At 45.3% G+C, this 24,859-nt stretch overlaps 3 protein-coding genes across 4 annotated transcripts in view; all 3 read left to right on the top strand.

The window, feature by feature from the left end:
• Positions 1-122: 122 nt before the first annotated feature.
• On the top strand, positions 123-16,027 carry atg2a (autophagy related 2A). The gene is made up of 42 exons (XM_011610510.2): positions 123-665; positions 998-1,160; positions 1,537-1,686; positions 1,805-1,907; positions 2,727-2,871; positions 3,080-3,274; positions 3,709-3,808; positions 4,110-4,274; positions 4,425-4,567; positions 4,754-4,832; positions 4,971-5,220; positions 5,350-5,491; positions 5,602-5,700; positions 5,883-6,038; positions 6,176-6,449; positions 6,638-6,710; positions 6,835-7,009; positions 7,086-7,228; positions 7,326-7,438; positions 7,536-7,693; positions 7,761-7,893; positions 7,994-8,178; positions 8,244-8,324; positions 8,410-8,516; positions 8,590-8,682; positions 8,822-8,892; positions 9,052-9,128; positions 10,147-10,317; positions 10,439-10,565; positions 11,187-11,410; positions 11,543-11,772; positions 11,872-12,007; positions 12,084-12,311; positions 12,391-12,492; positions 12,837-12,921; positions 13,015-13,168; positions 13,273-13,342; positions 13,448-13,530; positions 13,668-13,789; positions 13,903-14,057; positions 14,224-14,382; positions 14,507-16,027. The coding sequence occupies exons 1-42, from the start codon at positions 495-497 to the stop codon at positions 14,741-14,743; spliced, it is 6,027 nt and encodes a 2,008-aa protein (XP_011608812.2). The 5' UTR covers positions 123-494; the 3' UTR covers positions 14,744-16,027.
• Positions 16,028-16,398: 371 nt separating this feature from the next.
• Positions 16,399-18,933, top strand: trmt112 (tRNA methyltransferase activator subunit 11-2). The gene is made up of 4 exons (XM_003970206.3): positions 16,399-16,605; positions 16,829-16,930; positions 18,288-18,380; positions 18,577-18,933. Exons 1-4 carry the CDS (start codon positions 16,531-16,533, stop codon positions 18,676-18,678), a joined length of 372 nt encoding a protein of 123 aa, XP_003970255.2. The 5' UTR covers positions 16,399-16,530; the 3' UTR covers positions 18,679-18,933.
• Positions 18,934-20,011: 1,078 nt separating this feature from the next.
• The window catches only part of tgfb5 (transforming growth factor, beta 5), a 6,167-nt gene continuing 1,319 nt past the window's right edge, over positions 20,012-24,859 (top strand). Inside the window, exons 1-6 of one of the 2 annotated variants that reach the window (XM_011610506.2) lie at positions 20,012-21,542; positions 22,529-22,692; positions 22,769-22,901; positions 22,988-23,098; positions 24,241-24,421; positions 24,747-24,859. The exon at positions 24,747-24,859 is cut by the window's right edge and continues 38 nt beyond it. In XM_011610506.2, the coding sequence (XP_011608808.1) occupies positions 21,182-21,542; positions 22,529-22,692; positions 22,769-22,901; positions 22,988-23,098; positions 24,241-24,421; positions 24,747-24,859 (1,063 nt within the window). In that variant the 5' untranslated portion in view covers positions 20,012-21,181. Of the gene's footprint in view, positions 21,543-22,528; positions 22,693-22,768; positions 22,902-22,987; positions 23,099-24,240; positions 24,422-24,743 lie in introns of both variants that reach the window. The other variant, XM_003970205.3, reaches the window with a different exon arrangement.

Raw genomic sequence — 24,859 nt, 5'->3', positions numbered from 1 at the left:
ACATTTAGTGGAATGAAGTGAAAACAGCGTCTATTAGAAGTGCTTGAACGTCGCATTGTAGGCACATGGGGGGCGCACTTCCGGGTTTTGCTTTCGTCACGGCTACGTGTGACGCACGCGCGTTTCACTTACCATCAGTTGGCGTATGATAACAATAAACAACCCAGAAACAAGGGAGACGCGCTGACGGCATCTGTCGCTCGAATTCGAACCGAAAATATGGACCGAGGCGACGACAGACTGGTTCTTCGACGTGTCGAAATGTAACGGGGGTGACTCGTCGGTGCGGGCGCAAAGAATTGTCGAGTTTCGGTGTTGAAGCTGAGGAAGAGCTGGAGTTGCGTCTACCCTTCCTTAGCCCCCTCTAGCTAACTGCACCTCATTCCTTGTTTGCAGACTTTGTGTTGCTCTGTTATGCAGTTGCCAGAGGACTGTAGTCGCACTCGTCCTCCTCCGCCACCTCTTTTCTCCCTATCCCCGCTGTCTCTGGCCCTATGTCTCGCTGGCTTTTCCCCTGGTCCGGCTCAATCAAGAAGCGGGCCTGTCGGTACCTTTTGCAGCACTACCTCGGACACTTTTTACAGGAGCGCCTGAGCCTGGACCAGCTGGGCTTGGACCTGTACAATGGCAGTGGCGTCATCAAAGAAATCAACCTCGATGTTTGGGTGAGTTTTTAAAAAGAGGAGCAAAAGTAATGTCACGCTTTCCCCCTCCCGACAAGTCGTCATCTGGTGTTTTTGTCGAGCACACTTGAAGGTTTCGCAACTGCTCCGGAGTTGAACAACAATCTTCAACGTCACGCTTTTAGCCTAGCTCACATTTCTTAGTACTGACCTTAACTGGAACCCATCAAGGAACAAAGTTAACTCGTATCAAAACAAATGTAAGCTACGCCTTCTATTGTGCGTCTTGACATTCGTTTGTGATACGATAAGGGGAAATATGAAATGCTATTCCTGATTTCATGAAATCACTGAGTTACCCCTCTTTGATGCAGGCGGTCAACGAGTTTCTGGAGTCCCTGGGGGCCCCTCTGGAGATAGTGGATGGCTTTGTGAGCAGTATATCTGTGACCATTCCCTGGCAAGCTCTCCTGACTGATCACTGCACCTTAGAGGTTTCAGGTCTTCAGATAACATGTCGACCCAAGTACCGCACCAGTGAGTTTACCCGAAGACCTTTTGGAACCCTACACACACACATACTATTCTGCAAGTACTTGGACTGTTAGTTTGTCAAGAACACATTGAATCTGCTTGTTCTCTATATTTATGACTAATGTTACCAGTAATACAACATATAGGGACAAACCTGTTAATAGCAGTTTTCGGATTGAAAATGGACTTGGACTGATCAATTTACATCACTAAGTAATTCATAATTAATTAAAGTCCTCAAAATGCTGAGCAGGTGTAGCTTTAGTCTTGAAGTTAAATAGAAGGGGAAGTACGGTGGCTAAACTTGGTCTTGGCTCAGCAGTTAGAATAACTTGCACAGTCCAGTTGCGTATTATGACTAAAGTTTGTTTGTATTTAGATGGGGGTTGGGATTCCCAAGGATGGTCATCAAGTATGACCTCCAGCATGCAGCTGGCTCAGGAGTGCCTGAAAGACCCCCCAGAGGCTTCTGAAGAGCCACCAGCCCAGCTGGAAGGGCTGGAAATGTTTGCACAAACCATTGAGACGGGTGAGTGGAAACAGTCTGACTGTGTCAATATTCAGACAGCAGTTTTCTGTAACACAACTCATAAAGGGAGTGATTGGTCTCCTGGTCGTAAGGAACCTTTTCTTATTTGTGCTTGCAGTCCTTCGTCGTATTAAAGTCACCTTTATTGACACCATTATTCGCATTGAGCATCAGCCCCTGGACCTGCAAACAGATGTAGCTTTAGAGGTTCATGTGAAACGGTAGGTACTTCCCGCAGCTGTTTAAGGGACAAATAAAGGCAGAGTCGATTACATGTTGTTTTTTCCTAATCATCAAATAAGGAGAAGATACTGTGGACAGTTATGAACTTGTCCTCCTGGGCCCTGGTGATAAACTTCAGGGTGCAGCTATTTTATACAGTGGGCAGCTTGGGCTGATCATTCACCTTGGAAAAACCAAACAAACACATGAAGGAGAGGCAGAATTAATTTAAAATGGGGTCCCTAATCATGAAAATTCAGGATGAACAAACTTGTGCATATTTGAATTTGTTTAAGTGCTTAGGTACAAACCACAATAATACTGATACTGTTCATATGACAGTGATTAAAAGAATTTTAGGAAATGAACCAAATTGCGATGGTTCTGTACAAGCCATTACATTGTTTCTGTATGTGTTTGGCTTCACGTGTCCCCTACCTGTGTAGCTGTTTCCTGACGTGCTTTTCAGTCACACCTTTAATGTTTTATTTAGTGTGTTTGCAGAGCTGACTGCCCTGATCTAGCCTGTTGTCTCCTATTTGAACAGAACTATTGATTTATTCCTCTAAATCAAATCATTATTGTTATCAGACAGTATTCTGAAATACAGAAAGATCATGGGCTGTGCCACAGGGCTGTAGTTCAGTAGAGGTTCAAAATCTGTTATTTATGACGGTATCATTTACGCAGAAATCTTGGATTGGCAGATTTTTTTATTTTCCCATCGGTCCCAACATCCTCATTTTCTTCAGTATGAACTCGAGCATACTGCATCTCTCCACCTATGTGATCGGTGTATGTGATCGCTCTTCCTCCAGGCTGGAATACTTTGATGAAGCTGTGCGGGATCCAACCAGCCAGAGCGCCATTCCTGTCGACATCCACCAACCTCCTGCCTTCCTGCACAAGATTCTCCAACTGAGCGCTGTTCAGCTGTTCTATGACAGCAACGGCACAGAGCAGGTGAGGAGGAGCACCAAACATCTGTAATTTACTTATCCATATCCTTTTAACTGAGTCATATATTATTATTAGAGAGGAAAATGAATAGAAACAATAATGTAGTATTCAAATTAAAACTATGGATACCACTTTAGTTGACCTACATATTTCTGGTCGAGATTTGAGGCAGAAAACACTGAGTATCCTCATAGAGTTTTCTTTTTTGCAGGCTCCTCCTAAAGGGGGATGCTCGGGATCAGCTGCAACCAGTGAAGGAGAAGAAGATGAGGACGAGGAAGAAGAAGATGCAAAACCCCAGACAACTTCACCGAGTCCTCCTCATCCGCTACTCATTGGAAGCTGCTCGGGGTTCATTGAGACAACAGTCAAGATCAAACAAAATGACATGCTGCCGGGACCAAAGGTTTGTGTACTGTCACATATGCAGCGTCCAACTGTAAGCTCAGCTAGGGCTGCATGGCATGACATATGGATCACCGTCACACTATCGTGTACAATTTGCTTACAACTGTTTCCTGCCATTCATACAAAAGCCCCTAATAGCCCAGATGTGGTACTTGTTGCTAACAGCGCTGTGTGTTACGATGGTGTTTTGCATAAAGCAGAGACAACCCGTTACAAACACAGAATCTGTATCATGGAACTTTTCCTTAACAGTTAATGTTCAACGGCCACTGCTTCCTATTCTATGAGTAAGTTAGAACATGATTTGTTGATATAGAAAAACACCTGCATGCTGCACGTGTTGCCATATTCGACAACAGTACGTTCTGCACGTTTTGCCTGCGCTTTGGAGTCTTATCACGTTTTTTGCTGTCTGTTTTCTGTGTTCATCAGTTGGAGTTGGATGGGAAGGTGGGCTGTGTCCACATGCTGCTATCTCCTGATCAAATAACCCATGTGACAGACCTGCTGGCAGCCCTCTGCATTGACACTGGTATACAGAACATAATAAATAAATCCATATTGGGCCTGTTTATACGACTGCCAGATGCCATTTTAGTTTTCCTTTTGCTGTCCAAAATATAGCACCTCAAATTCTGTTTATCATATCAAGGAAGAATCCCCCTTTCATTTTGAGGTTTATTAGCTGAGAACATAATAGCGAGAGCCAGTCACATGATAGTGAGATCAGAGTGTCCCATGTTAAGAGCTTTGATCAGTCTAAATCAAAGAGGTTCAAATCGAGCATCTACTCCCTCTATACAGACAGGATTTCTTTTCCTTCTTTTCTCCAGAGACGGACAGCAAGTGTGTTGGAGTGCACAGCCGACCTTTAGACTCAGATGACCTTCGAATGATTGAAGAGGACCTTAGCAAGCAGCTGGGTTCCAGTCCGAGAGACACAGAGTGGGATGCCGAGCCAAGCCTGGAACCCTTTGTCACTGGGTTTGAGAATGGAGGTGAGCAGAGAATCAAAGACCCACTTTAGATCTGTCTACTTGGGATTTGGGATAACTGGGAGGATGTAAATGTTTAATGTGAAACTGAGTGGTGTGAATGTGACACAACACCTTCTTTTCGGTATTCACCACCTATTTGTGTGTTTGCAGAAATGTTTTATTCCATGGGTCCTGCAGGGATGACTAGTAGTGGCACTTCTCTGCGCTCCAGCAGTGAGCTGGTAGACAGTGACATGGAGTCCTCTACACAAAGTCTTGCCAGCTTCACACAGCGTACACCAATGTCTGCACAGGTAGTGTGTTTCTATAGTAAAAAGGCAGATAATCACCTGCTTTTGTCAGATTCATTTCCAGATGTCTTAGCTGTTATTTTTTATTACCATTTGAAATAAATCTGGTATTCAAAATTTTTTCTAGTGAAAGTGTAATGTAGTTATTTGTCTGTGTCTCTTTTTTTCTATTTTTATGATCCTTAACAGGGTATAGTGAACTGCTCCAGGAGATATCCTGTAGCAGGATGTCTGTCAAGTTTGCCACAGACAAGCCACTGGACCAGAGGTACGGACTGTATATAGATTTTATGTTAGCATGTCTTCAGTGTAATTTTACAACAATATAGGCTTCATTATTTTGGTGAATTAAAATTTGTAAAGGTGTATTTTCAAGGCAGATAAGCTCTCATCCTCTTCCTTCCAGGTCGCTCACACGGTGGTCAGTTGGAGCAGCTGAAGCCGGATGTTTTGTTGCGTCTGACCCTCGGTGGGCTAACTCTTACCCTCCTGCAGGACGATCCGCCTTCACAGCCTGACGGCTCTTCCTCATTGGCTCAGGTGTCGCAGGTGTTCTTCCGGGAGCTGGGCTTCTTCAAGGACAGTATGTTCAGTGAGAGAGACTTCCACCATTTGAAGGTTGGCTTTGCTAAGGCCTGCCCACTCTCCCACCTCAGGTACAAAAAAAGAAAATGGAACTTTTTACATAGATGGGTAGATGAACGACTGGAGTCCATTGACTGAACATGCTTTACATCCAGCTGCTGCTTGCCACAGCATCCAGTCATTCTGATGCTTTTTCACAGAGTGACGGGAGCTGCGGTCCAGGTTACCTGTGAGTTGAGGAGCGGGAGACGCAACAATCGAGCCATCACATCGGACCTTTCCTTCAGCAGACTGGAATTGCTGGAATGCCTCTGGGAGGATGGAAAGCCTCAGTACACTGAGGTAGATGTTAACGTTGACTCTGGGGCTGTGCACTTCAGTTTAAACATGCGCACTTCAAGTTTGTTTGGATATATATATCAACCTGTGCTTTTAACTTTGTTTCTGTCCAGTTGCTTCAGTTCCAGAAAGCTGATATGTTCACAATGGGAGCTGTGCCCAGACCATGTGCTCAAATACACTACAGCCTCAGTGAAAAGCACCTGCGTAGAGTATGTACACTCACGTGCATGCAGATTTTATTTGATTTATTTGGTAGATCCTTTCCTTGTTTAAACAATATTGATTATTTTAATCTGCTGCAGAAAATTGATTAGTTTGAATACACAGTGTCATGCATTGATCTGTGCTTTTACTTTATGCATATCTGTGGGGTTTCTGTGTGTCTCGGCAGCGTAAACTGAGGGTAGTGCGTCGGGAAAGTGTCCTGAGAGTGGAGCTGGCTGAGCTGCGCACCGAGCTGGACCTGGACATGTTTGGTCGGCTCCAAAGGCTCAGCAAAGCCTTCAGCCACTGTCCCATGCAGACTGCAAAACCCGGACTTGTGCCGGTGGGACTAGAATTATGTTCATCTCATAACTGTACTGTTTACATACAGAAAGTAAATGATTCTGTATATTTGTAGGTGATGGAGGAAACGAGCATTTTCTGGATACTGAAAGAGTGTTTTACATGTTTTTTCCCCAGACACAGAGCACTGAAGTGTACTCCACGTTCACCCTCCTCTCTCCCCACGCTACTCTTGTCCTTCGCTTCCCCATCCCTGACCTGCGACCCCCCCCTATGCGTCGCCCACCCAACCAGAAGGCAGTGCGGCAGGAGTCTTTGGTTATGGAGTTTACAGACCTGGAACTGAAGCACCAAGAGGCCCCTGACCTCCAGAGTGAGCAGAATAACACAGGACAGCCATGGGCTCCCTGCCTCACCCAGTTGTTGGAGGCCTCCTTTACAGACTTGCACGGTAGGAACCTTAGTGCTAAGAAGGAACCTTACTGCTTTGGTCTTCTGGGCTGCTTTATTGCTCAGCTGATCAGTGGATTGTTTTGCTACATTGTTAAAAGCAGTTGAAGTAACGTTGTTTAATTTTTGAGTGGGACGAATCAGCCTCATGAAGCTGCAAAATATGTATAAATGTGTTATGCCTCATAGGTTCATATGAAGGATGGGATGGGGGTTCTTTCCCCTGTATCAGAGTGAGGAAGCACCACGACTCTCAGCCCAGGTTAGTACAGCAAAGTCATTAAAGTTTTCCCAGTGTCTAAAATCCACCTAGATTGTAACTTAATACAACGATTCTATTGCACTCTGTCATAAGTGAGCATCTCAGACTCTGCTTGTGTAACCAGGATATCAGTCCGTGTGCGGGGAGGTGACGGCCAGGCGCCGACATCAGGTCTGGATGGGTTGAAACTGGGCCTCATCAGGGACATGGGGTCTGCCTTCTTTGAAAGCCACTGTGAACTCAACGACAAAACCAGCTCTCCGTTCTCCTCCAACCGCACTATGTTCGAGACGGAGGAGGTGAGGCTCTTAGTTGACACAAGATAAATGATCTGGTCTGGATCAAGATTCTAAACGAATCCTCTGCCTGCTTTAGATGGTCATTCCAGCTGACCCAGAGGAGATGAAACAGTTTCAGGCTCAGTGCGTGGCTCAGTGTCAGTGTGCTCTGGACATTAACCTGCCACAGGCTTACATTCTACTTCCCAGCAAACAAGCCTTCCAGAGCATCTATAATAGGTACAGAAACAGAAGTTTGATGGCTGCAGAGAACAGGATTGTAATGATGATGATAAAAGGATTGATCTTTAATGTGCTTCTAAATCTAAATCCAAAGGATCAATAATGACCTGTTGATGTGGGAGCCTCCTCCCCCCTCACCCAACAACTCTGTCCAGAGCAACCCTCAACGCGATGAGTTCCAGCTGTGCAAGTCGGCCTTTAGACTAGGTGAGTCTGACGGTGCTGGCGGTGCGTGTCGGAACTCTGGAGGCATTAGTTTATTTTTCTTATACAGTATTGGTGCTGGTTTCAATCGCTTTTCTAGACTCTGATTCTGAAGAGGACGAGCCTCAGTTCTATTTGGCCAATGAATCACATGGAAGGATGCAACACTCAGCTTACCATGCCAACCACAACCTCAGCCTCCTGGCTCTCACTGTGAACATCAACAAAGGCCGAATCCAAGCTAGAACCGATAGGAAGGTGAATGGAATCCTGAGACAAGAGAACCAGCTGTTATACAGATACTAACCTGATTTCCTCTTTGTAGGAGGATCAGAGTCACGGAGAACTTGTGCTTGACTTTGAAGAGGGGAAGATATTCAGTGTGGCACAGCACCAGAATGACCCCAATCTTAATTTCCTGTGTATCGAGAGCAAACAAGTAGAGCTTTACCATAAAGGTGCCGATTTCTATGTTATTTCTGAATATTTTACGTCCAACATGATTCATGTGGGAGTTTTTGTGACATAATGTAAATGTTGACATTTTTGTAACCACAGCGGCGGTGAGAGACACACCCATCCCACAGCGGCTGGAAATGCCCAGCTTCGCTGTCCCAAAGCACTTGGACCCCATTATCTACCCCACAGGGGTGGGGGTGAGCAGTGTGAGCGGCAGAGAGGGAGAGCAGCAGATGTTGTCCACTGCCATTAAAGTCACCCTGGACCCACAGAAGAGTGTGAAAGTAAGTCAAACTCCCGCTTTAGCCGATTGCACGGGGTTGAAAACAAACTGTTTCCTGCTCTGTAGGAGTTCCTGGTTGCCGTTCGACTTCAAGGTGCCACAATGCGACATTACATGACACAGACGAACCACAGCTGGCACGAGCAGGTGAGCGTTCATTTGCATTCCTTCGTGGAACACCAACCAGCTGCAATGTTTTAAAATGTTTGTCTGTGGGATTTGTTTGTTGTAGCTGGTTGAATTCCTGGATGTTATCGACGATCCCATTCTTGGATACACAGCTCCTGTTGTCATCACTGTTCTCCACACCCACCTCGCTACCTGTGCTGTTGATTACAGGTATGTACCTGAAACAAGAGCACAGACATTTACTGTTTCTCTCCTCCTCACCATGGAATTCTATGGGTTTCAGGCCGTTGTATCTGCCGCTGCGAGTGTTGTTTACAGCCGAATCCTTCTCCCTGTCCAGTAATATCATTGTAGACACCGCCACCTTACACCTCAGGTACGGTCCCCCAAACCTGAATCCTACAATATTTTATTCCTTTATTATGCTATTTACGTATCATCACAGCAAATGTTGATTTCAGTCTTTGGAACATCAAACCTACAAAGGATTTTGTTTTTGTTTTTATCCTTACCAGATTCATCCTGGATGATTCTGCTCTCTACCTCTCTGACAAATGTGACACGGACGTGGTGGACTTGAGGAGAGGTACCAATGTAGAAAATGATAAAACATAGATGAATCATTTTGTGTCTTTTTATATCTTAAAGATTTCTTAGCTGTCATCAAACCTCATAAAGTTACAACTAGAGATGTCCAACATTAAAGGCCAGCACAGTAACACGTTCCCGTGACTCTATCACCCAGACTACGTGTGTGTTCTGGACATTGACCTGCTGGAGCTCGCCATCACCACATGGAAAGGCAACAATAAAGGCAAACTGGTGCGTGCTCCCTGTCTGTTTACATACCTGCGTTTCATTCACATTCACTCAGCAACCACCAAGCACCGGAGCGGAAAATTGTCTCCCCTTGCCAGAGAAAATGTGAACCTTGACAAACATTATAATTTAGCTCAATTTAAAAAAACCACTAACAAGCACAGGTCCTGTGTTTATAAATATTTGTTATACCAAATGAAGTTTCTCTATAATGATAGCCTGTGACAGCAGTTTGAGCCCTTTTCAGCTGGACTCAAAACCAAAACCTTCAAGTAGGCAGTAAACATGTCACCTCTAGCCAATAAGCAATCAGGGTTTCAAATTTGGGGGGGAAAAAGCCACTGTGTTATGTAACAATGTGTGCACAGTGTTTGTTTTGAGACACTTGCGGCTGTATCCTGATGACCTACAGCACACAACCCCCGAGCATACAATCAGAGCTCTGGTAGGGTGTGGCAAGCCCAATTTTACTTGATGTAAATTTAAAAAGAAAAGATCCTGATCCAGCTGCATGGTTTACAAGGATGGATTTAATTAACCATGGGTGTTTATTGGATGGAATGGATCATAAACCAGACAGCTGCTTCTCATTCCTTTAAAAAAAAATAAAACAGGTGTGCTGGGTCTTTTTAAAAGTTCAAGTAACGCACTTAAGCATGTATTTGTAGCAATTTCACAATTTTGACAACATTTTGTCTTCAATATACCGCCATACGTACTTGTCCTTGTCTATGTGACGGGCAAGTGTGGGAGAACGTGTGGTCAATTCTGTTGACTCTAGACCAGTGTCCAGGATCTCCCAATACCAGCACAAGAATCACTGTCCCAAAACACAACTTTACCTCAGCAGCTCAGTAGATTTTCTATTTTAACAAACGGGAATCAGTGGAGTCTTTTCTCTTAAAAAACACAACATCTCCAACAAGGTAACTTGAGCTGCTTTACTAGTGTGATAGTGAAGGACTGAAGTGGTAATAAGTGGTACAAAGACAACATATGTCTTTTCCTGTGTGTCTAACAGCTGCAGCCGCTCTTTGAGCTCCGTTGCTCCAACAATGTGGTCCACGTTCACACTTGTGCTGACTCCTGTGCTGCCCTGGTCAACTTGCTGCAATACCTGGTCTCTCAGGGTGACCTGCACCCCCCACCTCGACAAACCTCCCCCACTGAAATTGCTGGCCAGAAATTGCCAGTAAGACTGTTTTCTGTTTCCATTTTTACACAAGTAATTTTGAGTGGCTGTGTTGCTTTTTGTGAATTTCAGCTGGAGTGTAAATTTGAAAAGTGCTCAGATGTGTGTTTCATGATTTTAGCTGTCAGAAAGTCCTGCAGCGGTGCTGCCCTGTCCTCCAGCTGAAACTGCAGAGATCAACCAGTACGACCTGACTGACGCTTTAATGGACACAGAAAGGAGCCACCGAGACGAGAGCACAGATCCAGGTACTTCCGAGTCTGACTGTTCGATATTTGTTGAACATATGGCAGCAGTGTCTCTGGAGGGGAGCGGTCAGAGGTTTGCTCCATGCCCAGCTGCTGCAGTCGACATGTTGAAGTGTCCTTGAGCCAAAATAACCCAAAACTGCACCACTGTTTGTCTGCTCGCATATCTGTGTTATGAATATTTTCTTCTGTTGACATGGAGATGCCACAGTATATGAATGTGTTTGAATGAAAGACTTGAAAAGGCTCTAAATGTGGATTTTTGCAAAAACAAAAGATTGTAGTTTTGTTCTGTTCCATATATCTACATTTTACATTCTACTTGATGTCTTTCATGTGGCCCATCCTTGTTTACAAAGACCTTCACAGACATAAACGTCTAAACATATGTAATCTTCTGAACCCATTCCCTATCAGTTGTTTCACTTGATCAACACGCTGTTCTTTAAATACATTTAAGATCCTTTGTTTGGTGCACATTTGTGGTTTTCTGCTCTCTGCTGTGACCACTCGTGTGAATAAACCAGCCTAAACTTAAACTTGTTATGTTGAGGAGGTTTTTATTTGCTGTGGACAAGGGTGGAGTGTTTACGATTCCTCACCCACTTTGCATTCACTCAGGTTCACCCTCCATGCCCAGAGCCTCGCCTGTCTCCGTCTACTTGTTCCCTGGCGAAGGTTCGAAGTGCGACCCTTCCATCGCGCAAGGCGACGAGTCTGAGCTCGGTGGGCTTATCGGCACAGCTACAGAGGTGCAGGCCGATATGGTGTTTGATGAGGATTCTGAGGGCTCCACTGACAATGATGACTTCTGCATCTTGGAGGCTCCTGGCATGGGCATTCCTGTAAGACACCTTTATCCAGAGGATCGTCTGCTTTTCCCTTTTCGATCTGCTTGTTTACATTGCTTTAAGCCACCATTCATTTGTCATTAATAATCATATTTTTGCATAAATGCATACATTGATTTGTTGCAGCCAAAAGACGGGGAGCCTGTAGTCACAGTGCTTTCCCCGGGGCCCATCAAGGTGAAGGACAACCACTTCTCCAGGCCACGGGGAAGCTCTGACCTGCTTCGTGCCCCCAGCCACTTCCCAGTCCCTCAGAGCAGGGTGGTGCTGAGGGAAATCTCTGTGGTCTGGCATCTCTATGGAGGCAAGGACCTTGGCAGCAAGCCCATGTCTATACATGCCCAACATGCACACAGGTACCATAAATAGCATAACTTTGATTTATTCTTTTTTTTTAAATTCAATCACCCGTTGCCACTCTTTTGATCACCGTTTCTGTCCTCCTGTCTCAACAGATCACGGTCAGTCCCTGCTGGTGTTCGTGGGTCACCTTCGCGTTCCGCCACTTCCTCCCGTCCCCAAAACTCCTGGAGATGGGCTGGAGGCAGTGGCCGTCAGCACACACTGCTAATGGAAATCCAACTGACTAAGGTATTAGCTCTGAACATGTGTTTGCTGAAAGCTGGAGGATGTGTAAAAGTCACCGCCTCAACATCATATCCTCCAGGTATCCTTCCAGCATGAATCCTACCTGGCGCCAGCGGCCGGGCAGGATGGAGAGGGGTCTGTGTCAGCTGCTGGTGTTGGCGGTCCTGGTGTTGAGCAGCCTCTCTCCAGGCAGGTGTTCATCGTGCAGGAACTGGAAATTCGAGACCGTCTGGCCTCCTCACAAATCAACAAATTCCTCTACCTCTACACCAGCGAGAGCATGCCGCGGCGAGCTCACTCCAACATGGTGAGGTAGCAGATAGGTGGAGAAGCAGTCGGAGGCCCATCATCTGCATTATAATGATTTTTGTGTTTCCTTTTCATAGCTGACAGTGAAGGCCCTTCAGGTTTGTCCAGAGTCTGGCCTGGGGGGTCCAGAGTGCTGTCTGCGGATCAGCCTCCTGCCACTACGACTTAATATTGACCAGGTAATTGAACCTGAGTCTGAAAACTTGGGAATAGCGCCTTAATGTGGTTTTGCCATTATTGTTGTGCTAAAATGAAAGAAAAGAGGAGGAAATATTCAGAGCTATTCTGGGAAAATGCCCCAGCCCTCAGAGAATTCCTCAGTTGGAAATAATTTGTATAGTAATGTGCTGGACATAAAATGCTGAGTGAACCATTTGCGGCACCGTATCCAATCGAAAATGTCAGTTGAAGTTAGATCACACGTCACTAGCCTGCACCACATTGATCATTTGGCACTACTCACACTCTCATGCTTGGCTGCTCCTGTTCCCTTTCCACCTCTAAATATGCCGTCTTCTTCCAGGATGCACTGTTTTTCCTAAAGGACTTTTTCAGTAATTTGGCTTCCTCTGTTAACCCTTACCTTCCTGTGGACCCAGCAGCTGAAGGTGAGCCACTTGGGATTCTGCCACATATTGAATTTAGATGGATCCCAATCCATTTGTGTTTGTTGAACATTCTACGCTGATTTCCATTTCCAGTGAAGGCAGAGCCCTCACAGAAGTTATCTGAAGAAGCAGACGCAGCCGCTGCTCTGGGGTCAGATCTCACAGCCTCTATGGAAACAACCTACAGTGAGCAGAGTTCCTCCTCTGCCAGCTCTGCCTCCTCCTCTGAGCAACCAGTCTATTTCCGGTATGGAGATGGAATTGAAATAACAAAAGGCCATAAAATTGTTTCAGAGGCTGTGTCAACTTAAAAAAAATAAGCCTAACACTTGTCTATACTGCCATTTTCAGGGAGTTCCGTTTTACCTCTGAAGTGCCTATCTGGCTGGACTACCAAGGTAAACATGTGGTCATCGAACAGGTGAGAGATCATTCCCACTACAAAAAACCTGTAATGAAGCAATAATGGATAAGTAACCATGCAGAATTTGCATAGTCGTGACTTGTCCTTCTCCTCGTTTCGTAGGGAACATTCGCAGGAATTCTGATCGGACTGGCTCAGTTAAACTGCTCAGAGTTGAAGCTGAAGAGGCTGTGCTGCAGACATGGGTAACCTTTGTCATTTTTAGACCAGAACAACCATTCTCTTGGTTATCTGAAAAGTGGTTTGTACATAATAAATTGTCTGTAATGATGTCACAAAGGTAATTGAGTTGCCCCCAATAAGACTTTGGGATTTTTTGCAGTCTCTTGGGTGTTGACAAAGTAATCCAGTATGCTGTCACAGAGTGGGTCACAGACATCAGAAAGAATCAGCTGCCAGGAATTCTGGGAGGTGTTGGTCCGATGCACTCAGTGGTCCAGCTATGTGAGTTCAAATTGCATGTCTATACCCCATTATTATAGTTACGGTTGACTGGTTGTAAATCCCAATTTATCTTTTTGTTACTTCTCTCCTTTGGGTTTCTGCCGCTCTACCAGTTCACGGAGTCAGAGATCTATTCTGGCTGCCCATTGAACAATACAGAAAAGACGGGCGCATTATTCGAGGTCTCCAGAGGGGGGCAGCGTCATTTGGCACCTCTACAGCATCTGCCGCTCTGGAGCTCAGCAACAGGCTGGTTCAGGCCATACAGGTAGTCAGGGTTTATTTGTGTCCACAATCTATATGTCTAATTATATATCATTTTAATACGAGATTCCCACTGTGTCAGTGTCCCAATCACGGATTCATTCAGTCTGAAAAGGACAAGTATTTAATGCAGCTTCAAGCAGTTGTAAATCAGTCTGCTTCCGTTACAGGCCACAGCAGAGATGGTGTATGACATCCTGTCGCCCACTCCACCACTGAACCGCTTCACCATCACAGAAGGTCGAGCCCCATCCAGTCGGCCACGCAGAGCTGCTCAACCTGCTGACCTCAGAGAAGGAGTGGCAAAGGCCTATGACACTGTCCGAGAGGTGAAACCCTAGATATATAAAAATGATAGTCACTATTCATGCATGTGTTTCAGTTAATAGACACTACAGAGAGACTGTGTTCATTGTTGTGGTGTAAACACATGTTTAACTGGTTTTCATCCAGGGAGTGATCGATACAGCTCAGACCCTGTGCGATGTAGCATCCCGTGGCCATGAACAAAAGGGTCTTCCTGGCGCGGTGGGCGGTGTCCTCCGGCAGATCCCACCCACTGTGGTCCGTCCTTTGATTGTGGCCTCTGAAGCCACCTCTAATCTACTTGGTGGTATGCGAAACCAGATCAAGCCAGATGCCAGGAAAGAGGATTTCCTCAAGTGGCGCATAGAGGAAGGCCAAGAATGAAGTGTGTGTCTGTGTTTGTGTTTGTGTGGAAGGAGAAGGAGAAGGAGGTGATGATTTGGGAAATGAACCGCTAAAGTATGAGTGTGTATTTGCATGTAATGACAGTCGGTGTGTAAAGCAAATTGAGAAAATAAGCAAAAACTAACAAGTATTGCAGTTACTGACATCCAGTGTTTTACATGGCTCCACCAGACGTGATCTTACACAGGCTTCAATATTCTCAGTAAAATACTAGTCTGTATGTTATCCTTTCTGTTCATCAGCTTCTTTTTTAGTCTTTCCATAGACGGGCGGGATTATAATACAACACTTGGGTATTTCCTAATTTTTGCCTCATAAAAATGGTGTTAAAATATAAAAAGGGATCATCTCTACCATTTCATCTTTGACTAAATTTCATAGAAAAGACAATAAGAGGTTTAAGGGTATAATAATTACTTATGGAGGCAAATTTTAGGTAAATCTGAACTTGAAAGAAGCCAACCCTACTTCCCTGGACCTTCTGCTTTACTGATCTCAAAATAAACAGCATTTCCTAAAAGTTTTTTTTTATTTTTTTTTAGCTGAGGCTTCCCTTGAACTTTCTTGGGTGCATTGTGAGGCCGTGTACTTGGATCTGTGTAGTACTGATCAGGGAGACATGAAGAGGAATTTATGATGAATCGGTCAATATCAGTGGCTTGCCTCCCCACCTGCTTCTGTCAGTGCTGTTTTTTGTGCCATAGGTTTGCAGAGTGCCCTTTTTAATCTAGTCTGTGTTGCCTTTCCCAGTTCTGCATCATCTTTATTCCCATTACAAGGCTGAAATTATCTTTGACTCGCTGTCCAGCAGTATATTTGTGCTGCTTCTTCCAGAGTTCCAGGAGTTTAATTGACCTAAAGTTGCTTCATAATGCTGCGTCCACCTCTTTAGTTGCCTTCCTGCGTTTTTGTTTCTTTTTAAGTGTTACGTTTTTTTGAAAGATAAGTGTCGTCATAATCACTTTCAGAATAAGCGTTGAGAAGATGTGATAGGCGGATGACCACGGAGAATCGAAACTTCGGGATTTGTGGAAGAACTTTTGCATTTTTATCCTTGTTCTTTTTTATATGTGCTTGTGAGGGAGAGATGTGTGGATGTGATTAATGTCAGTGAGGATGACAAACTGATGCTTGTTAGACCTTGCGTGTGTAATTACTGTTTACTCTATCAAACTGTATGGGTGACCTGTATATTACAAAGAAAATGAGTATACAATATTATTGCAAAAAAATTAAAAAAAAAATTTGAGTATAAAAACTGAACATCCTTTTTTGATGTTTGTATTACTTATTTCACAGCATAATCGAAATGGAAGTAATCATTTGAGTCAATATATTTAATTTTAGGGTTAAGTTTGTGTTTCAGATTTAAATACTGACTTTTTCATGTTGACACGATATTGTCAAAATAACTTTTTAATTTAAAATTGTTATAACTATAGTTTAAATTTAAGAAGGCTGTAAAATATGAAGATAAAGTATACAATATATTGCTCTTAATATTGATAAACAAATGCTCTACTTGAACAGCTTTTTTTTTTATTGGAATCGTTACCAGAGACTTGCCAACGTTTGCGTCGCTAAATGGGGCCACTGTTATTCCGGAACCAATGGCAGCCGGATGCTTCAGGGGGACTTCTTTTGATGAAGTTACATTGTCACTTCCGGTCCGCATGTAGTCGCGGTAACGTGGTTCTGTGTTGAACTTTAGTACTCTTAAGATTTCGTGGAAAAGAGTAGTTCGTCAACAACGAGTTTGTGTTAACATGAAGCTGCTCACGCACAACATGTTGACGTCCCACGTAAAGGGAGTGACTCAAGGATATCCGCTGCTCATCAAGGTAAAATAGCAACATTGCGGCTATCGCTACTACCAAAAACAGCTGTAGCTGCGACTGGTCTTCAGAGTAGTTGATACACGACGTAGTTTGCATATAATATAGACTCTAGACAGTAAAATAGTGGCCCTTTCAAAGTTTTTGTTTGCATTAAGCAATGTTGTGATAATCTGTACTTGTCATGTGATGAATGAAAGGTGGATCTTGATCATGTATTGGTCTGCAGGCCACTGAGGTGAAGGTGAATGAAGTGGAGTTCAACCCCGAGTTTGTTGTCAAGATGATTCCTAAACTGGAGTGGAGTGCTCTGGTCCAGGCTGCGGAGGAGGTAAACCTCAGTAATGAGTGTCCGTGACTGTCTGGCACACTCCAGGTCGGTCTTTAACGATTCTGACCATTAGACATTTTACCCTGCATTAAATTGCTATTGATAAAATCCATATTTTATACACACTTAATCTTCAGCTTATTTGATATATTTCAGATCTATTATGGTCACATAAGTCACAGCATTTTTTAGAAAATGTGTAATATCAGGTAAATATGATATTGACTGTAGCAGCCGTGGTGAAGCTGTCTGGACGCATCCAAGCTCCTTACACCAGTCTTCATTCACGCTCACATTTACTGGTGACAAAGTCCCTTATGGGTACCTATTAAAAAAAAAAAAAAAAAAAAAAAAATTATTAGAAATGTCACACACAGATGATGCAGTATCAGGAGTTGGAGGTTGAGTACCTTGCTCAAGCACCCTCCAGCAAGTAAACTCTTTGGAGCATTCAATTTTAGAATTTTCTGGGCACATAAAAATGATTTAATCTCACCTTTCTGCTACACCATTATCCATAATTGCATTTGTTCTGTCTTAGATAAAACTTGGGGTTCCTTAAAGTCTAGAAAGATGTGACGCTACCTGCTACCATGTCTCAGAGCTGTCATGGGCTCGGTGAGACTTGTCTAAAGACAGCGGACTGGGCTGGGAAACTTTTCAAAATAAAATTCCTCAGATCACTTCAAAAGAAACCTTGATGGGACAAGGGAAAATCATCACATCAGGAAGTCCATCAAAATAATGAAGTGTGAAGCGGCTTCGTCCACCAGGACGAGGAGACCTGGACATTTGGGACACCTCCATGGAGGGAGGATGGACACAGCCTGTCTGAGGAATTTTACTGTGAAAGGTTTCCCAGCCTCTTCAGTTGTTCTTAGACACACATCACATTGCTCAGATTTGCTGTAAAAGTTTTTTTTATGACTACAACAGCAGTTTCTCTTGTCTTTTCTGCCTCATATTGACTGACTGGTTCAAAAAAATAGTTTCAAATCAATGTAGTTTTGTTGTTTACATTGACTTCAGATTGCTTAATGACCTTTTTATTGTATTTGTTCAAATAGTATAAAACCTAATTGTTAAATGGGATATGACCAGTGGGTAGATTTAAGGCAACTGGAAATTATAGGCTGGTCTAATTGTTCTCTGAGGAGACCGAAAAGTAACTTGTGGATAACATTTACTGGAAGAGGTGTAACATCTATGTAGATCTTAATTTAAAATGCAATAAAAAGAAATTATTGTGGTTAAGATGAATTACGTAAACCTTCACTTCTGTCTTTAAGTATTTCCTTCATCCATGTTCAAATATTTCCCTCCTTCCAGTAATTTCAGTGTTATTTTTCACCTTTAGTTGGGTCAAAAACAGGACCTGCCGGAGCAGCTGGTGGCAGATTATGGGACAGATGAAGCATTCCTGAAGAAAGTGCACAGAATTCTGTTGGAGGCAAGGAGCTTTTATTGCACTGCGTTCTTTTATAAAGCTGAACTGTTGATCAGGTGACATGACTGCAATATTTACATGGTTAGAAAAAGAGGTTAATGTAAACATTAAACTGATTCCTGTAGTTTTCAGACTGCTTAAATGGGTTTGTGGTGGCTGCTAATGAGTCCATTATTCATCTGGGTTGTCTGCTCTGCAGGTGGAGGTGATGGAGGGCAGTCTGAAGTGTCCAGAATCAGGGCGAGAGTTTCCCATCACCAGAGGAATCCCCAACATGCTCCTAAACGAAGACGAGGTGTAGCCAACCTGAAGGACGGCCTTCCTCTGAACTGTCCACAACATGGAACTGAGAACTAATTTTGGAACCAGTGCCAGAATAATGGCCCCACTTATTTGCTTTTGGGTAAATATGAGAGTAATTATGGTGATGATGCAGCAGAGGAAGAAGGTTTGAAAAATAACAATGTGTTTTTTATCTGTATTTATTTTTGTTACTTTTGCGTCTCCATTATTCCTTTTATTTTTCAATAAAACCTTCCTAATTGTCATGGTAGCTGAAGTGGCTTGAGGCTTTTTGTGGAAAGTATAGATTTTTTTTGACACTTCAGGCTGGCTGAAATAAAAAGGGTGAGTAAGAGGCGTGCTATGATCCTCCTCTCGCCGTCTCTGCGTTTCAGAAAGTGCCGAGGGCCAGATGACGTGGCAGTGGCTGGTCTATATTTGGCTGTGAGGAAAAGAGGCAGAGAAAAAAAGCACAGGCGGACTTAAGTTGTTTTTGAGGAAGTCTCCATTTTATTTTTATTCCACATGTAACTGTACCTGGAACAGATGCAGTAAGCTGACTATTATTCCAAATGTTTTCCACGTGTTTCACTGTCAGCTTGGTCCAGGCGTGTTTGTGTGAGCGCAGCGTTATCATTTTAACATAACTTGCCAAGACACATGGGGGGGGCCTGACCAGAGCCCTCCAGGCGGCCCGCGTCTCTCCTACCTTTCCCTTCTACTTAGAGCAATTACAGGCCTCCAACAGCAACTATAATAACAGTATAATGGGATGGCAGCAGAGCAGCAATAAAAGCCACCCCTGACAGATTAACAGCCCTCCCAGAGTTCTGAGCTGTAATTAACAGTGAGAGCAGAGCCCAGAGAAAGTGCTCAGACTGAAAGCTGGGGACGATAATGAGGCTCTGGAATGACTTAATGATATTACCGTAACCCTGGAGCTGAAGGTGTGATGTGGGTTGAAACGAAAAGTAAAAACTGATCCATATTAAAGGCAAGTTCTGAAATTACAAACTCAACCGAATGCGTTTCTGTTCCATTCCAGCTCATTTTAATCGTCCAAATAACTCTTTTGGACCTTTCCGGGCTCTCGCGGGGTTATTTTTGCACATGGGACACATCAGCTTATGTTTGTTTAAATTATTTTCCACTTTATGGACGGATGCAGGTTCCTTCCTGCTGCTGAGAGGTCACTGTCTGGCGTTGATCACCTTCTGAAAAGTTGCAGGTGGATCATTTATCCGCATCAGCGCTGCGCCTTTAAATCCGCTGCGTCCTCCGGGATGTTTACCTGCACAACGAGGATGGCGCAAGCATTTTTGCGGAGAGAAGAAATTGCATGATGCGTTCGTGTGCGTGCCTGCTCGGGAAGGAGGCCCTTGCCTACATAATCACACACTCCCTTCCCTTTGGTGGCAGTTCGCCCCACCGCCGCCACCACCACCACCTCTCACAGCCAGTCCCTCCCTCCTGCACCTCTTTCTGTCTGGATCTCCAGGATGATCCGCACAATAATGGAGTCCCATCATGCAGCCGCTCTCTGTCAGCTCAGCAGACACCGGCCTGAGCTCCTTTAGGCTGAGCATCTCAAACCTACGATTACCTGTTCCTCTTCTCCTGATTCTTTTTTTTTTTAAATTGGCGGCACAAGGAGTTCTTTCATAGATTTTTCTGCGTCATTTATTTTTATGCCGTCTGACTTTTTCCGTGTTTTGCTGTATGAGGGGCATCAACGGGCCCACTATGGTTTTTTTCCAACAGAGGTCAACCTTTTGAATGATTACGGGCAGACTGTTTGCCTATATGGGGGGAAATGGGAGGATCTAATTAGTGCATATTTTAAGCCGTAACTCGAGTCTGTGGGAGCGGGTCAGATGGGTCAGGATCAACGCGAACTCCGCAGATGAAGTGAGCGTTTCAGGTTTATGCCCGTGGGCTTTAACATGGGCTGAGCTCCTGCAGTGACTCTTTCCTCCAAAAAGCTGTTGAATTATCCGAGGATGGACGACGGAAAACGGCGGCGGACAGAGCTGAAACGTCACGGTTAGACTAATCTACCTTTGGACGGGCGGCACTGCGCGCGTAACGGCGCAGACAACAACGGAGCTTTTGAGCGCATCAGATTGGAATGAACGAGGGAGCCAAATTTCCAGTCTCCACGGTTCACTTTGGAAGCGTGATATCATTCGGTGTGTATGCATTTCTAGAACTGCCTTTTCCACAAAAGGTTTCACGTCATAACTCAAATATACAGAGGAATTAATGACGACGCGCCTTGATGCGTCTGGCGATAATTTGCGCGCACGCGATATAGGTAAAGAATTTAACCGGGCTCAAAGTTGCGTCTTTCCTCACTTGGAGAAGATGGTCTGAATGAAACACTCTGCGCAGAAATCTTCCCGTGTTGGCGTCTTTTTAAAGGGCGGCTTAAATTAGGATACAAGTTTACCCGCTCTGCGCACAGATTTACTTTGCGCTCGATCACGCGCCACCTCTCTGAGCGAGCGACTCCTCGCGCGACGATGTGGCTCCCGCGCCTCGCGCTGCTGCTGCTGCTGCTCCGCTTCTCCGGCGTCCTGCTGGTGGAGGGCATCAACACGTGCCAGTCCATCAACCTGGATAAGCAGAAGTCCCGGCGCATCGAGGCGGTGCGCGGGCAGATCCTCAGCAAGCTCCGCATCCGCAGCCCGCCGGACGAGGACGACGAGCCCCCGCCCGGCACGGTGCCCCCGGAGGTCATGCTGCTCTTCAACAGCACGAGGGAGCTGCTCAAGGAGCGCGCGCGTCTGGCGGAGTCCGCGTGCGAGCGCGAGAGCAGCGAGGAGGACTACTATGCCAAAGAGGTGCAGAGGATCGACATGCTGCCCCCCCGCACCGACACAAGTGAGTGGGGGAGAAACCTGTTGGATCATTCTGGTAATGAAGAAATACATATTGGGGGGGCTTTAGGTGTCGTTGTGGTCCAAATTCTGGATAAACCCCACAATTATGGTCTGTTAGAGTTATCTGAGTTGTTCTGCTGAGTCTGTAGAAAAATACTCAAAAAGTTGAAATGTGTGAGAATCATCGATGATGTGGGTTTTCCATCCTTTAAGCTGTGCTAAATGCATTTAACCTGCTTGAGCTGTGCGCATCATTTGTAACAAGACTCAACCCAAAAAGGTTCAACAAGAAACAAAAGTCAAAGTAAAAACTGCCTCAGCGCTGTGGTTAAATGACAACGAGCTAACCTTAAGACGTTTGTTACTGAGAGTATTAAATAAAAAGTGCAACTAAATGGATTCATAGTGTAAAGTGTCAATAGGTGGAAACTAAAACACCACTACTGAAGAATTTGACTTAATTATTGTATTTGGATGAAAGAGAGTCTGTTTAATCCATCACGCTCTGCTGGGAGCTGCTGTTGCCAACAGACACCCCCTGAAAACACAGTTCTGGTAAAATGAGGAGGGCTTTTCTTTTTTTTGGGGGGGGTGGAACATCCAAGAGCTAAAGAAGACTGTCAGTTCTCTGGTGCTCTCATGTCAGCTGTGGTTGATTCCAGGCAACCAAAGAACAAAAGTCCGTCATCTTCTTTGGGAGTTTTTGAGATTATTGCTGCTGGATAATGCCTGGTTCCTGATTACATAACTGTAGCCTGGAGGTCATGTTTCATCCAGTCTGAACACAACAATTACCCTTATATTAAGACCAGACACATTTACTTACTATGTCCAAACCTGTTATTTAGTTCCAAGACGTTCATCAGCGGTCATTATGTCTGAGACAATGCATCACAGCGCTGTTTAAAGTTTAAACACAGAGACCTCCGAGACATGGTGAGACGGTGTTGGATCAGTACTCACGCTTTGGACTCTCTTCCCGTCCAGATGTGGTGCAGTCAGCGTCCCCCAACCCCCACTACAGGATGGTTCATTTTGACGTGAGCGGAGTGGACCTGACCAACAGCACGCTGGTCAAGGCCGAGTTTCGGATCTTCAGAGCCCCCAACCCACAGGCGCGGGCCTCCGAGCAGAGGGTGGAGATCTATCAGGTAACCCAGCTGGAAATGGTGAAAGCAAAGTCAGCTGTGTTTCATCTCCGTCACACGGCGCCGTGTCACCTCTCAGGTGCTGAAGCCCGATGAGGACAGCACCTCCACGCAACGTTATATCGAGTCCCGCACCGTTCAGTTGAAGTCGAAGGGGGGCTGGATCGCTGTGGAGGTCACAGAAACCATTAAGGACTGGGTGTCAGATTCAGGTCAGAACCCGGCGTTAGAGACCTTGCCTGGAAGTCTCCCCTCTGTCAGCTGACCACAGCGCCTGCCTTCCCTCTTTGTTGAGCAGAGAATAACCTGGGCCTGAAGCTGGGCGTCCACTGTCCCTGCTGCACGTTTGTCCCGTCCACCAACAACATCGTCCCCAACAAGAGCGAGGAGCTGGAGGCGCTTTTTGCAGGTTGGTTTTCATCTGTCAAAGCTTCATTGTATTGAAATAAGGCCGCCCCAGGTTTATCCTAGTTGCCACAGCAACAAGAAATGGGATGGTGTAAATGTCTGTGTTACGCAGTGTTACGATGAAGGTCACAGAGCCTTTTTCTGTGGCGCCTGCAAAGTGATTTATACATCACTTTTATTGGAAATAACTGGTCTGATTCCCACTCACACACTGCTGAACATCAGCCTCTCTGTGCTGCTGCTCCATGTTTCCTGGTCACTCAGTTCAGGAGGTTCCATCCACACGTCAAGATGGAGCCATAATCCGATGACGTACAAGAAAGAGCAGAACTTTCACGAACTATGAAGAGACCACGTGATCCAATCAGGTCAATGTGAACTACATTAACGCTTTACTGATGCGCCGCTTCACCGTGCGGTCGGCTCCGTGGTCACGTGAAGCCAAACGAAGCAGAAAAGAAGACACCGGTTTATGGTTCTTGCGTAGCTGTAAAGCAACGTGCCCACGTCCATTGTCTCCTCTCATCTTCTTAACCCTTTCCGGGTCATGGGGAGGCTCCACAATGGGTGAAGGCACGTCCACCCCTGGATGAGTCGCCAGTCCACTAGGGCCCTATGTGAGCTCGGTGCTTTGCTCAAGGGTACCTCGGCAGTGCACTGAAAGCGTTCTGGCCACTCCCCCCACTACCACAACACCTTCCACGTTGTGTCTGCTCTGGGGCTTGAACCAGGAGCCCTCTGCTCCTCAGCCTGGTTCCCAGCAGACTGGGCTACCACCGCCCACTGGTTTCACTGTGTTCTCATCAAATTCTGAGGTTTTAAACAAGTTCTCTGTTAGTTTCATACATGACCAGTAACTGTCTGTGCCCGGCCAACAAAGCGGCTTTGTGAGGCTTTGGAACAAAAAAGTGCTCGGTGATGGTTTGGTAACGCAAATACAGATTCAAAAATACCCTTTTCTCACGATAACCAGATGCTAGCATCCAGCATCTGGGAGAACGCTCGCTAGCATTGCTTCCCCCGCATGGATGCAGCCGCACTCTTCAGAGCAAAGAAATGTCGGAACGGCCGCCGCCAGAGCGCCAATTACCCAGAATGCTAATTGCCGCGTGACGGTGAGAACTGCTGCTGTTCCCTCGGCAGGTGTGGACGACGAGAGGATCCGGCAGATTCGGAAGGCGGGGAAGGTTAAAGGTCAGGCGGATTTCAGCACCAAGACGCCGCATCTCATCCTGACCCTGTTGCCCAGTGACAGAGTGGACAACCCGACCACAAAGAACCGCAAGAAGAGGGCCGCCGTCACGGACTCTTCAACCTGCTCCCGGTAGGCTGCCTCTGGGTGTGTGCGGGACATCTTTCCAGAATTTGTATTTTTAAAATTCTTTAGATGCGGTGACTTTGATTTTTCTTCTTCTTTTTTTTCCCCGCTGCTTTTCTCCTCATTTCTTTCCTCTCCTGCCCCAAAGTTCACTCTTCAGCCTGGAAAAACTAACCAAATTGACCCAGTGTTTAGACTGCAGGCCAACAAGCGTCGCAGTGTTTAGCTCAGGCCGTGTCCTCGGCGGTGACCTGTTGTCTTCTGCGTGACCCATTAGTGGTGACGAAGCCTGCGGGTATTTATGTGGCTGCCCTGTGTCGTATCTCAGCAGCTCAGACCAGGGTTGTTGCCTGCGCTCGCTCTACATCGACTTCAGACGTGACCTCAACTGGAAATGGATCCACGAGCCCAAAGGTTATAAAGCCAACTTCTGTGCTGGCAACT

This window comes from Takifugu rubripes, chromosome 14 (assembly GCF_901000725.2).
Source record: "Takifugu rubripes chromosome 14, fTakRub1.2, whole genome shotgun sequence".
Taxonomy (NCBI): domain Eukaryota; kingdom Metazoa; phylum Chordata; class Actinopteri; order Tetraodontiformes; family Tetraodontidae; genus Takifugu; species Takifugu rubripes.
Note: the sequence above shows the minus strand (reverse complement) of the source record. Positions and strands in the feature narration are given on the sequence as shown.